General features: G+C 35.6%; 1 protein-coding gene across 1 annotated transcript in view; it reads right to left on the reverse strand.

The window, feature by feature from the left end:
* Positions 1-3694: 3694 nt before the first annotated feature.
* LOC121312623 (plexin domain-containing protein 2-like) overlaps positions 3695-14839 on the reverse strand; it is a 139817-nt gene continuing 128672 nt past the window's right edge. Inside the window, exons 13-14 of the mRNA XM_041244337.1 lie at positions 9202-9359; positions 3695-6516 (exon numbers count right to left, since the gene is read on the reverse strand). Of these exons, the coding sequence (XP_041100271.1) occupies positions 6400-6516; positions 9202-9359 (275 nt within the window). The 3' untranslated portion in view covers positions 3695-6399. The remainder of the gene's footprint in view (positions 6517-9201; positions 9360-14839) is intronic.

Below are 14839 nucleotides of genomic sequence, written 5' to 3' on the forward strand. Positions count from 1 at the left end.
TGCAATAATATAAGTTTTTGAAGTTGTGGAGGAATAAATAAATATTGTGGATCACATGGGAAGATATCCATTTGGTAGATCAATCAATTTTATCATTTAAACCTTGACTGGATCTTAAGTTTACCGTGTTTGAATAGAAACAGGAAAAAAAAGTCCCCAAAGAAAAACACGTCCCTTTATTGAAAAACGAGGTCATTGTGTAAACAGTCTGTACAAAATGAGATGGATAACTTGAAACAATGACGTCAGAGGACATATTGTGTTCTCCTGCTTTTATGTGTCTGTAAATGTAGTACCCTTAAACACTGAGTAATTTTGTCTTGGGCTGAAATTAATTGCATTGTGTCCTCCTACCATGACCCCCTAAGACACAATTAGGATTTATGCTAACATTCCAGTAGATTTGCCTTTCCTTTAATTATCATGATTTATTATTCATCCAATTGCTTAGTTAAACACAGGCTGGCAATTACATTTTGTCCTCAATATTGCATGAACTGACTTGACTCAGGAAGTCTGGATTAAAATGCCCTGTTCAATGTCACAAGAAGCTATTTTTTAAAGTTCAAATCACAGTGCTTCTCTTCGTTTGTATCCAAATATCAACACAAACCTGTTCCTCGGTTAAACACATAGAGTGAGCTCTATGTTGATAAATGACTCTCTCTAGAGGATGTCTGTGAATTGTTATAATATACAGTATAATAAAAAACATATATATTTTTTTCAATTTTCAGAATATGTCAAGAATTTTAAAGTGACACCCCAGTATCTTGTGTAAAGTCATCAGGTTGTGAATTATTAAAAAAGACCATTTACCGGGTATACGGCATAATTTTCAAATTAATAAAATATGTTTGAAATCTTTACAGTTCTTTTTTGTGGTTCATTCAACTAGAAGCAGCCAGCAGGAAAACCTTTTCATTGGAGGAAACTTCTGGGAACTTGCATCCAGAAACCAGAACTGCAAACTGCACACTGCAAAACAGGCCTTTGGATTCCAAAAGTTCTGCTGTACATGTTTGAAAATATGACCCATATTCATATAAAGATGTGAAAGAATACTGTATTCCTTTTCTGCCTCAGGTTTTAGTCCTTAATTGGAGTTACAGTTTACTTTTTTTTAAAATTTATTTGGCAATAACCTGGATTTGAAGGTGCAATCTTCTGATTGTAAGGCAGTCCTGCAGTCTACAGAAAGCACCTTTACTGGATGTGCCACTAGAAAGCCTCGCTATTTACTTCGTTAAATGCAGTAAACTAATTTTATGTATGATTCTATAATCATACTGAAATAAAATCAGGTCATATCCTGTGCATTGAACCATGGCATAAAGTTTTTACCATTCAGTTTAAACTTCAATGTGTTTGTCCAACTATGCCTCTCCTCTCGTATCAGAGGATAATAATGCCTTTAAGAAAACTGCAGATGAGATTATAGGGCATGTTTTAAATCACATGCTAGTTCACATCTTAGATGATTCTCAAAGCTGTATAGATGTAAGCCAGTAATCCGGTTCCCTGCTGTTCCATTCAGGATTTGCTAAAATGCAGGAGTAGCTAGCTCTAGACTTAGTGTTAAATATGAGCTCATCTTGGCTCTTGACATAGACTTCCCTTTCCGAACGTCCCTCAGTTTCTTCGGACAATTAAAAACCAGGAGGGTTCAGAACATTCCAGGTAGGTAAAACAGATGTGCCAGAAAGTCCAAGCTACACTTCAAAATAAATTAGGACAGGGAATAATTCCATAACCACTGACCCTAACCCTAAGTCTTGTATCTAAAGTTGGGATAATTATTGCATTTTTTTATTTAATAAAACGGAAACATACCCCTAAACCAGGCAGTAACTCTGGGGCAGAGAATATCAAATTGAGAAGTCAATACATTTGATAGGGTTCAAGTCCAAAGATCATTCCATTAGGCTCCTGGAAGAAGACCATTTTGACAGCTCCATATAGATTTGGAGAAAATGATGGTAGAGGAGACTTTGATTCAGGCTGTTAATTGTCAATTAATTTATCGCTGATATTATCTGAATAAATACATGTTTTGTATTGTAGCATATATATTCTTAGCATTTTTTTTAAAGAAATATTTGCTACTGGTAATGCCTCCTGGTAGATTTTAAAAGGATTGAGAGAAGGATGCATTAGACTTCAGTGCTTGAGCCTCTGATCAACTTGTGGCACCCTAATATAGATGGAGAACTATGAATTTGTTCAGACATAGCTTTGGATACATCAAGGGAATACGGTTGTCAATATTTAGTTAAAGGTTTGAATGAAAAAAAAAAAGAAGTCATAATTAAACAACACACTCAGTTAAACAACGTTCTTTATTAATTATTTAAAATAATCAAAATGACAGTAGTTACAGAAATTACAGGCAATTGTAGTGTGATTTTTTAAATGAATCATAGAAGCAAAATGTGAGAAAGCTTGAAACTACAATCAACCTCACAGTAGTACATTTCAGTTGTTGTTCTTTTTCATTTTTTTTTGACAGTTTACAGAAAGTCTAATTCTAAATGCATGACATAGTTACGCTATGTTTGTTTCAAACAATTCATGGATTTATTTTACTATTATATTTTTTTTTTCACAGAACACTTAAATTAAACGTATTTAATTACATCAAAACATTTTGTTTCCTCTTAACAGGTAAACAGGTAAAAAAAAAAAAAGGATTTATACTGTGTAAGTGATGAAAGTACTACAGTAAACCACAATAAATGTACAGCGTTTTAATATTTCCACATGAATCAATTGTGAAAATCATAGCTGAAAGTTGTTAAACAGTCTTTGTAGTTACGCAGGGGTCACTGAAACACCACCTGGTCCTCAGCTGAGTATTACTGTAGTCCACAGATAACTCGTTACCCATTCACTGCATCCTTCTTTCTTTCATTACAAACTTTAGAGCACATCTTGGCACAGCGGTATTAGATTTGCAGATTCAGATACTTTTATTTGATAAATGGCAGCTAACATATAGTATGCTGCAAAAGTGGCTTAATGAAGTGATCTCTCCCTGAAGAATTTTTTTTTTTTTCATCAGACAAAAGAGCTTTCTAATGTTTGTCAAAATAATGCTTCGGCAAAAAAAAAAACAAAAAAAAACAAAACAAAAAAAAAAAAAAAGGTTCCGCAGCCCCCCCCCCCCCCCCCCCCGGTAGCATGTTGAATTATGATGCTTCTTTGGTGTCAGTGTAGTTATGCCATTTCGATGAATGTAATGATTTATTCGTCCAATTCTAGTGCTCCATTCTAAGGAATGAGATGCTTTGTCGTTTTTATTCTAGTGCTCTTTGTCAGTTCTTGTGCAGATAGAGGGTGACAGTGAAATAAGATTGGTATGTGCATCTGGTATGATATGGAAAGCAGCACAGGTAAAATCACTCACTTGGGGATGTCTATTTATTTATTCATTCATTAATTCATTCATTTATATATATATATATATATATATATATATATATATATATATATATATATATGTGTGTGTGTGAACATAATTTAGATATTTTATTTAACATCATGTAAACAAAGAAACTACAAAATGATATCACAAAAGTCTACTGGGAGCCATAATAGTAACATAACGGTTATTTATAACCATAACAGTATTTCATGTTAGATTTCTTTAAATGTCACAGTTTTCCATTTTTGTCAGTTTTTCGTTAAGTATGTGGAAAACTACAAAGCAGTATGTAATTCAGTATGTTAATGTAACATTATTCAGCAGGCTTCATTTGACTTTATGAATTGGTTAATTCTATAAGATGATGCAAAGCCTTTGGCTATATCTGTACATATACATATATATATATATGCATATACATACAGCATATTTTTTTAAAAAAATATTATTGGGAGAATAATTTAATGTAGTTCACTAGGTGTATCACATCAAATTTGATTTGCTTTTCAAATCTAATTCCTTGTCTGTGGTGTAAATCATGTCATCTAGGCTTTTCACTGACAAATACCACTTAGGCAAGACTAGATCCCTGGCCCCGAAAGGCGATATAGAAGCCAAAGCAACTGAAACATACAGACATCCCTATTGCATTTATATTTACAATGCATTTGTAATTACAATCCTGTGGAGTGCTAAAACCACTTGCACTGTTTGATTTCTGTTTTGGTTTCCTAATGCATAAAAAAAATCAGTTCTGATAAAATGCTCTACTTCACACTGATTATAATAAAACAATATATTTACCCTTGCAAACAGTTAGCATGAAATGAAAATCAAATGCTATTAAAATCATAGTCAAATCATTCAAAAGTGAATAAAAAATAAAGTAACTGACAGCGCAATCCTAGACTCCCCACCAAAGATAAACATAAAAGGTATGCATTATGAAACGGGAAGCTGCAAATGTTTCACAACATACATGTTCAAGTGCCAATGCCTGAAAGCATTAGAGATATCATGTAAAAGATTGCATTCAAATATACATATCTGATTTAAAGGTTTCAGCGACTCGCATTGCTAGGGAAGCTCAAAAGAAAACTAAAGAAAAACAATGAGAAATGACCTCACTGCTGCCCCGAAAAGCCTGCTCCACCCAAGCAACCTCCCATCCTAAGTGTAATGACTATTGGGTTACAGCCCCTTAGTAATTATTTCATTCTTCAATTATTTAATCAACTCATATGGATGAACAAAAAGGCTGCCTAAAATTCACAAGAGCCTGTCTTGAGTCTGCTATCAAAAGAAAAGCAAAATTAAAAAAAGATCTATATGCAATTAATATGTGCATCAAACACAAGGGAACTATTGGGTTGTGCAAAATATCCACATTTGATTACAGAAGAACCACGAAGACCCAGCAAAAGCAAATTGATTGTGCTTTAGAATTAATTTAATCACAAAAAAAAAAAAATAATAATAATAACAATCTGATTGTTGCTGGTTGATATTTATCAGACTGTTTTATTTTCTTCTATAGCCATCTGTTCTCTCTTGTCTCAAAGACCATTACAAAACATACTCACCCCTCACCAGTGACCATTTATAATAAAAGGTGACTTTGTGGGGGGTCTGTATTTTATTTAGGGATAGTGAATCACAATTGGTGGACACACAACAGCGTATGACGTGGGAGATGCTAAAGTAAAGCACGCCCCTATCAATACAGCCAAACTGGCCATTATGAACTGCAGAAGATGAGATGATGAGATGGAAGAGGAAGAATTTCATAATAAATTACATGCCATTTAACAGTATAAGTCCAGTATATGCAGTTTATTTATTCAAGAAAATATTGTTATTTCAGGACCAGGAAAAAAAAAAAACGGAAGGGCATGTACTGTGGAATAGTTTGTTTCTCATCATCTCAACACTACCTTGTCATTCTCAGAACTGTATTACCTCTACAGGCACCAAAGAAAACCAGGCCAAAATGTTTGGAATATAATTTGAGATTAACAAGTCTTCCTGTTACTTATGTGTGTGATGAAGTAGTATAAGATATTAAATGACACAAATCACATTGATGGATACTTAGCTATATCCAGATATGACGTATCATGCAATCCCAAACCACCCATCTGATTGGTTAGAGCTACAGTTGCCACTGCGGGAAAATGTCTCAGATGCAGAATAGCGACCTCCTAGCAATATTTTGCTGTTCTAAAATTCTGCCGCTGCGATACTTTTCCGCTATGGTATTTTTTCGTCAATGTGAGTTCAGTTTCATAAGAATAAATGGTGAGGGATATGCGTGGCAAAATGCTGCCTTTTCCGCACCGCTCATGTGTGTCCCAGGCTTAAACAGAGTCACTACTGGTACCTTTCCAGTTAAAGTTCTGCTAATGCTGACTCACTGCTGTTTAGCAACTATTAAAAACATAACAGATATCTAAACTAATGTGATTACAATCCAAAAAGAAAAAAAAACCTCTCCCGAACCCTTTTAGATATATATGAGTGCAAAATTCCTTATCGAAACTAAAAACTTGAAATAACTTTGTCATTTGAAAAATATACTCTCCACCTACACAAAACGGCTGCCTAAATGGTTCTGACACAGGTGGATTTCAGCTTTCAGTGAGCGGTGGGTTTCTGTTGTAATTTAGCTCCAAGGCAATAAGAAATGCATGATTCACGTGACGACTGATCTCTGTGAACTAGATCCTCTCAGGTTCTAGTTTTGTCCAGTAGGCCTTGGTCTAACCTGTGATACGTGTTTCCGTGTCTCTAAGGAAGACTACTGTGTAGTGGTTCTCTTGGATAGAAGAGTCTTTTTTTTTAATTCAAGGCTTGATCCATTAGTCTTTCTTCAGAGGACAGCAGTATGCAATAGCACTTCTGGTTTATCAAAGACTTGAGCAAAAGCCGCCACACCTGTATGCCAGTACAAGTGAGCTGTCCTTGTTGACATCTCATCACTGTTCTGATACAATAAAGCCTTCCTTTTCCTGTCCAACTGGCTCCACTTCAGCGTATGCAGGGTGGCCAGAGCCCCTTCGGAACTTCATTGCAGGCCATCTGCTTGGGCGCCTCTGTAAATAAAACAAACAAACCGGGCATGTTAGGTATATAGCCATAGATGTGAAAATGAAGACTCCTACACTTACAGTATGGGGCATTTTCATTAGCTACAATATTCACAGTTATTGATGTATGCTAACATAACATAAATAATATGATTTTCATTTGGGTATAGGCACATTTTAAAATACCGGTAAATAAAGATTTAGTAGTTTTCCTCATATAAAAGTCCCCAAGATATTTAATTTGAGTGTGTCTGAATTGAAAATAATGTCTGAAGTTTTACATCCCCTACCCCACTATAATCATAAATGTATTATTTTTATATTTGTGTCAGTAGTCAGTACAAAGAAAACAGGTTTCCAAAGTAGTTGAAAAGTGGAACACAAAGTCATTTGGTCAAAGAAAACTAGAAGGGTGAGTTGCAATGTTCCACTTACCTTAGTACTGAACTTAGGTTTGTGTTAACCCCAGTTAGGTCAATAGAATGGTCTCAATTAAACCATATCCCAACAGCCCAAACACTTGAGCTGGCCTTAGTGTGTGTCTTTATTTCTTATTTTAATATACTAAACATGTTAACGTTATTATGACATATAACATTTGTATTATGTTAACAGCAATTTATTCAAGTTGTACAATAATAATAAAAAAAATTAAAATCTACACCCAAAAAAACCAAACAAACAAAAATAAAAATGGAAAATTCAAGACAAGATATCTCCAAAAATTATTTTGATTAGAAATGCAAAGCAGACATGAGGATAACCACTGTTAAACTGGGATATTGCAATTGATCAAAAATGTTTTTTTAACAAACAAAACAAAACAAACATTTATAAAAACAGTTGGCATAATGTAAGGAGAATGTCATGAAACACAGTGTAAAGAGGATAAGAAAAGAGGAGTGCAATCTGTGGCATTGGTATGGGCTGCGTAATGACAATGTGGCTGTGAAACGGTTACATTTCTATTGACCAACACCGTATAGACCAGAGGTCAGAGGTCAGTGTCATGATAACTAACATATTTAGCACACAGTGTTTACATCACCCTGCAGATATGACGTCAGTACCTCAAGTGGTCTCTGAAATATGAAGCTTCGACAGTGTGGGGGCAGCAGCTTGTTAAGATTACCTCCACACGGTTCATTTTTGTTGTATGATATCCATGCTCACACTTGATCTACTGAATCCTATAATATAGTTGTGCATAAAGCTAATATCACACACCTAAAAGCTGTAACATTACTTATTACCAGCATGTAGATCGAGTCTAAGACTGTGGACGGAGGGATGTGCTCTAAATCTGGTCATAAAAATGTCAATTTTAAGACGACTTCTCCTTGTTATGTGAGAATATAATATATATATATATATATATATATATATATATATATATAGATAGATAGATAGATAGATAGATAGATATAGATATATAGATAGATAGATAGATAGATAGATAGATAGATAGATAGATAGATAGATAGATAGATAGATAGATAGAGATAGGTTAGATAGATAGATAGATAGATAGATAGATAGATAGATAGATAGATAGATAGATAGATAGATAGATAGATAGATAGATAGATAGATAGATAAGCAAGTGATTCATTTACGATGTCCAGCTTCAACCGTAGCCTGTTCTGTGTAGGAGTTCATATTTAAACCTGACTAATACTGTAAGTAGTGGCTTGGTTATGTACTGCTGTTTCCCTTCATAACATGCAACCAAGACTTGCATTTAAAAATGGAATGCTTTTATCCGTCTTTTAATAGAAAATGAACAAATCAATTTTAAACTTGCACAGAAAGTAATCTCTTAAGTTAAAGAAGGTTACGTGCCACACAATTTCTATTTAAAAATGTGTGGGTTTCTTTCAAAACATTTCTTATGAATTGCAATTGCTGGATGCAGTAGGCCATGTTCACTTGAATAACAGTTTAATTTTTCAAAGTGTGAACACAGCTTTATATGCCTATGATCCAGAAAGCTAAACAGATCTATCATATCCAAGCACCTATATTGAGACATGAAAGGTTATGTCCTACTACAATATTTTATATGAAAGGATCATTTTAAATAAAAAGAGATTGGACAAATACACATTTGCAGAATCACCTTCAAAATGTCTGTTGTAAGTGTCTCAATCATCAAATCTAATTTTTTTTTTCCCAACATATTCCTAAGAAGTATGTTCAATTTAAAGTCTGCTACTACACTTGGTTAAATAAACCTGTTTGCAAGACATGCTTTCAGTTTGTCTTGCACTTCCTGTGTCATTTCAGGGGCTTCTTTCCTGTTGGAAACATGCTTTTCAGCCAGTAAGATGCTTTGACCCATAATGCACTGCAGGGGTGCAATGATTTTGGAAGTAAAAGAGTCACAAACTCCCTGGAAGCCACATACCCATTAATCTAGTGCTGTACCAGATGTCAAATTTCAAAATGCAAACTCATGTGTGCTAAAACATAGTTTCTGCACTTTTTAATCCTACATTATACAGTGAATAACATTTCTTGTCAGATTTGTAAAATTATTTCTGACAGCTACAAATACACAGCAGTAGGTTTTCTTATTTATCCCTTCAGATATCCTTTGGCTAAATTTCTCAACAAATTATAATTTATGTTAATAAACTATATTGGCAGCAACACACTGCAAGTCTATTTCAAAAGTGAACAGTAACTCACCTCGATGAAGAAGAGGCTGGCGGCGGATGTGGGGTGATGGTACATGTAGACTGTCACCAGGATTGCTGCTGCCATGATGAGAACAATTAACAGGATGCCTGCTATCAAGCCAGCGTGTAGCGAGCCTTTCTTTTCAGCAGTGCTCTCAGCAGGGGAGGCTGCAAAACATTGAACCAGGAGAGCTCTGTATCTCACACGTTCCCAATGGTGTACCATACATTCGTCTCAGGAAGCACTACCTACTGTATATCTGTGAATGAAGACATTTCAAACATGAACCCTTTCTGTCCTGGCAGGACCACAAGGTCCCAGCTTATCTTAGCGCTGTTTAGAGTTCTGAAAGTGCTGACAGGACTTTAATGTCCCATTTATCAAAATAATGTGTAAAAAAAAATAAATGGGTGTTCTGTTCTCACATATCAAGGAATTCCATTTTTAAACTATTTAACTTAATTTCACATTCTTCAGCTCGCCAAAAATAATTCAGGATTGAAAGGGTTAAAGGCTCATTGTATGGCATGGTCTTGGCATGGAGAGAACAGAGTCCACTCAACTGCTCTAAATAGGGGAGGCTCTAAACATCTCAAATATTATCAACCTGGGCATTTTACTTTTAAACACTAAAATACACACTGTTACAAATGTTTTTCACAAAGTCCCCTTCCTCTTATGTAAGTTCATATGTGTTCAGTGGCTACCTCTGATCAAGTTGACAATGCATGGATGTCAAGTCTCAAGGTTTACGAAATTCACAGTTTTCCACAATTTAGAGTCTCATGGCCATGCAGTGGATTCTCACGTTTATGCCTAAGTTTGCTATTGTTTGCAAGGCTGCGAAACCCTTTATAGATGATAAGGCGGTAAATCCAATACAACTGTCCAAGCTTATTATTTCATTTTCGGGGAAGGGCGGGCTCACCCCGAAGAAGTGTGCACTATCATTCTATATTCCTGTAGCTGAGACGCAAACTCCCCCATTACTCCAAAGATAGAATTGCCTTGTTGTCTCAAAGAAACGGTTGGTCTGCGCGAGCCTTCTATGTTTCTGTACACAACATGTCATTACTGGGACAGAGTCGAGACTGACATTTGAGAGTGGGAAATGGAGCCACCTAACAGTAACAGGCTAAAAATTCTACAACATTTTTACCACAGTGGATGACACAGTTTGACTGTATTGTTATTGAAGCATCGAAACTCTGGGGGGGGGGGGGGGGGGGGGGAATGCTTTCTGTAACATTCGTAGCCGTTAAGGTGGCGGTGTCTGAAGTGCATGACCTGACAATGCACTTCAGAACACAATGACACTGTGACAACCTTAAGCAGAGACAGACGAATAAGTTGATAACGTCATACATTCACCAGAAACAAGCACCAGCAACTGAAGCGGGCACGACGGCAGAGATTTTGTTTTCTCAGTTTGCTTAACAGTTTTTTTTTTTTGTTAATATTACAGGCTGATTAAACACAAATAGGGGCCATGGTACCAGAGATGGATCGCCTGCTGAGGGAATTGATTTAGAAATTTGTTTCCATGAGGTACATCAAAGGGCAGGCTGATTTAACGAAAGTGGAGTATGATGTCCCAGAAAAGCAACACGACAATAATATCATAGCAGCTGGTATGTCTGTCAGGACCTTTCCCTGCTACAAGGACCAGGTTCTTTAGGTAAAGGGGCTTTTGCATTTAGTGTTTACTAACATGCAAAATTTAATTTGGTGAGTGTTTTGATTCATGTGTGTGCATGCAGGTATTTTTTACAAATGTTTATTTTATTTGTACTGATTCATGTGCAGCATGTTATATAAAATTAAAAAACAAATCTTGGATCTTTCCATAAACCCTGACTTGCTTAAGTTGAATTTTATTTGTATTATTATTGTTGTTTTGTTTGCTGTTCTAGGGAAGTTAGAGTTTTCTACTGTGCTGTGGTCAAAAAGATGCTTCAGAAGTTCCCTTTTGATGATAAAGTTTTGAACGATCTAGTCATCATGGACCCTGCTAGAATGAATGAACTTACCTATGAGCCAAGTGTGAAAGCTCTGTCCAGCTTTTCTGTAGGACTGTTGCTTGCTTTAAATTTTGTCAATTGTCTTTGGTGGCATCAAATAATCATGGCTTAACTGTGCATTATATATTAACTTTTCTAGATATTTCCATATTTTATATCTTTGTTTTTCAGTTGTGAGGCTTGCAATTAGATTCACCCCCAGTATTGATTCAGAGGTGTTGAGTATGAGGAGTTTCAAGTGGTAGAAGATGAAGCACTGCCCAGCATGATAGAAGATGGAAAGCCAAAGAGGGTGGATTATTTCTGGGCTGAAGTGAGCAGGATGAAAACAGCAGTGTGTGAGCAGAGGTTTCCATGCCTGTAGCAATGCTACTGTGCGAGGGCTTTATCAAGGTTAGAAAAATCCACACTGAATGTAGGAAGAATATGGGGGCTGATACACTCACTGCTTTAATGCATTGCAAGCTAAATGTGAACTGTGTTTGCATCAAATTTCCTGTCACTTCAGAAATGATGCATAGTGCAAAGAGGGCTGCTCATGAATATAATGAAGAGCATCCCTAATGTTTTTGATGATTTTTGTGAACAGCAGCAATTTTAAGAGAAGTGTTTTAATTTAATGTAAAAAAAAAAGCAAATTTTATATATATATATATATATATATATATATATATATATATATATATATATATATATATATATTGTTCTAATTGTTCTAATATGTTTATACCGAACAGGTATAAACATATTAGAAGTAATTAAATCTCTATAAAAAAAGAGATTTAATATGCTAATCTGTTTATAGAACCTGTTGTGGCTTAAACATTTAGAATGCTTTGTAATTGACATTCTGAGTGCAAGATCTACAGAAACAATGTGATGTGTGAACAGACAGGGAGGAAGCTTTACATGTCCAAGGTAGGGGATGGTAAACAGGAATGTGATGCAGGTGTTGTGAGGTCGGCCACACACGTGCTCACTATGCAAGCCTTCACAATCCAGGAGGGAGTGCATTTTGGTGCAATATGGCAAACCGGAGTTTGATTTACATCATTTAGTCAGGAACACAGCAGCACACACTGCACACATTGATTATTGCTTATTTGTCTTTTCCATTACAGTACATGCAGAGTTTTATCACAGTAGACCCGCTTGAATTTAAAATCAACTTGTAGCCGCCACTTTATGTAGACTGTACCTGATGAATGCAGCACGCTGTAACAAGTAAGTGTATAAATGTAAATACTAACACAAGAACAGAGAAGTGTTTTTAGCAAACAGATTAACATTCCGTATTGAATTAGATATTCAAAACTGTTCATTCATACTGAGGTAACAAGAAAACAATCTTTCAGAATATTAGATGTTGATTATTAGAAAATAGCTTATATATCAGGTTAGGGAAAAATGTGGGGTGGGGATCTATCCAGTGTTGGGGAAAAGGAATAAAAGTAAATCTGTTAGATTACAAATGAGTCGAATACAATTATAACTAGTTACAGTAACTATTTACTAAAATATTTTGTTACACTTAAAATTACAAAATTACATTTTACAGAGATATACTTACTTTGTATTTTGCCAGATTCTGCTGGAAAGATTAGAGGATCACTTATTCTCAGTGGGAATACATTTTCTGTGGTGGTGCTCCAGTTAAAGACTGTACAGCTAAACTGAAAATTGTTGTAGGCATCCAGAGCCACATGGAGTATAAGATAAGAAAAATATATATATATACATATACTTAAGAATAAGCAGAAGATTAGCATGCTTTGTGGATTTTACTCTAACACCACTCACAAACTGACCTGGCTTCATAACGAAATGGATCATTAAATATACAATTTTTATAGACGTACCAGAAGGTTGCTGTATTACCCACATGTCTGTGTACTCAACCATCTATGTTTTCAGTTTTAAATTAGTTTTAGTTTTAATATATAAACTTGCTAATAATTCATTTTACACTGTGAAAGCACAATGGGTTTCTACAAGATACGGGTCTACCAGGATTTTCTGCGATTGTGCATGCCTTGTCAAAAGTGAAAAAAACAAAAACAAACTTGTGTATTATTGAATAAAACTGATGTTATGCTACTTGGCTCTCAGGACCAACTAAATAATGCAGAGTCACTTGGGTTGGACATTAGCAGTCTCCCTTCAGAAGTAAAACTAGAAGTGAGAATATTTGACCCTTTTCTTTCCTTTGAGACTCACATTAGGAACATAACTAAATCATTTTTTTTTTTTATCATCGAGAGATATTGGAAAAAATTTAGACCAATTTTCTATGCACCTGATGCTGAAAGACTAGTGCATGGCTCTGTGTCATCTAGGATTGAATACTGCAATGCTGTTTTCTGGAATTCCAAACCGTGCTTTGTCTCGCTTGCAGTTCGTTCAGAATGCTGCTGCTAGAGTTCTGACTAGAAAAGTGAACATATCACCTCTCTGTTGGCCTTGTAAACTTGACTGCTTTTCTGCAAGGATAATCTGCCCCTAATCAACACATTATCAGCAAGCACATAAAGGCTCTGTGTGTTATTCTCCCATGTTGCTGCATTTGTTTCGGCCTCTCAGTCATGCGCTTAGAGTCTGGAAGAAGGGCTGCCCTCAGCCACAGATTCCCTGAAGTTCCCCCTACATCAATAAATAAAAAATATGTGAGTAGGGGTTTTTCCTTACCTGAGTGCTGAACGGTTCGTATTTAGTTCTGTGGGGTGTGTGGTCAGGCTGGAGAGGCTGGCTCTTTCCCCCAGTGCAGTCACGCTCTGGGGGACTGGCCGTGCCTTTCTTATGAAACATTTAAAATATTTATGTCACTATTTAACACCCTAAATGTACTGAATACTTTTAAATAGAAGCCATAGTTATAATGATGCACAGTACAGTATAGTTAGGGCTTCTGATTTTCGGTTTTAACCAATAAAACCCATTAAAACACCCCTGATACAAAAAATAAAATTGATAGCCAATACATTGTGGACACGGTTACTCCATTCACGTTGACTTTACTCTTTTCCCATTAAAAAATAAAGCCTACTACAAAAATAATAATAAATACATTCCCCAGTGCTGCTGGGCAATGTCCCTCCTTCCTGACTTGCATCTATCATTGATTCGTTCTGAATACTTTAAACCTGGCCCAACTACTGAGAGACAGCACATTCCTACATTTCTATTGGAGACTCCACTTGCAAGAAAGCATTTAAATCAAGATTGCAATCAGGATGGAGGCTTGTTAGCAGGATTTAAAGCTGTATTACAGTTAAGATACAGAGGATTAAAAACAGAATTGTGGCAAAATGTAAAAAAAAAATGCCTGCACACAAAAATCCCAGAGGAATGTGCCCGTGACCACAGGGATTTCGTTGTGGAAGACAACAAAGGAAAGAAGGTACAACTTAATGTGCAAGTACTGTCGAGTTACTACTATACATATTGACAGAAAAAAAAAAAAAAAAAAAAAAAAATTCAAGCATTTTGGAAAGTAGCCAAAAACACTAATTTCATGCAGTATATCAATAGTGAAAGCCCCCCAAAAAACCCATTTACATAGAACTCGAAAACAGCTAAAAATAAGCACCGAAAAATACAATAAAACCCGAAAAACAGAAGCCCTAAGT

This window comes from Polyodon spathula, chromosome 3 (assembly GCF_017654505.1).
Source record: "Polyodon spathula isolate WHYD16114869_AA chromosome 3, ASM1765450v1, whole genome shotgun sequence".
Taxonomy (NCBI): Eukaryota; Metazoa; Chordata; class Actinopteri; order Acipenseriformes; family Polyodontidae; genus Polyodon; species Polyodon spathula.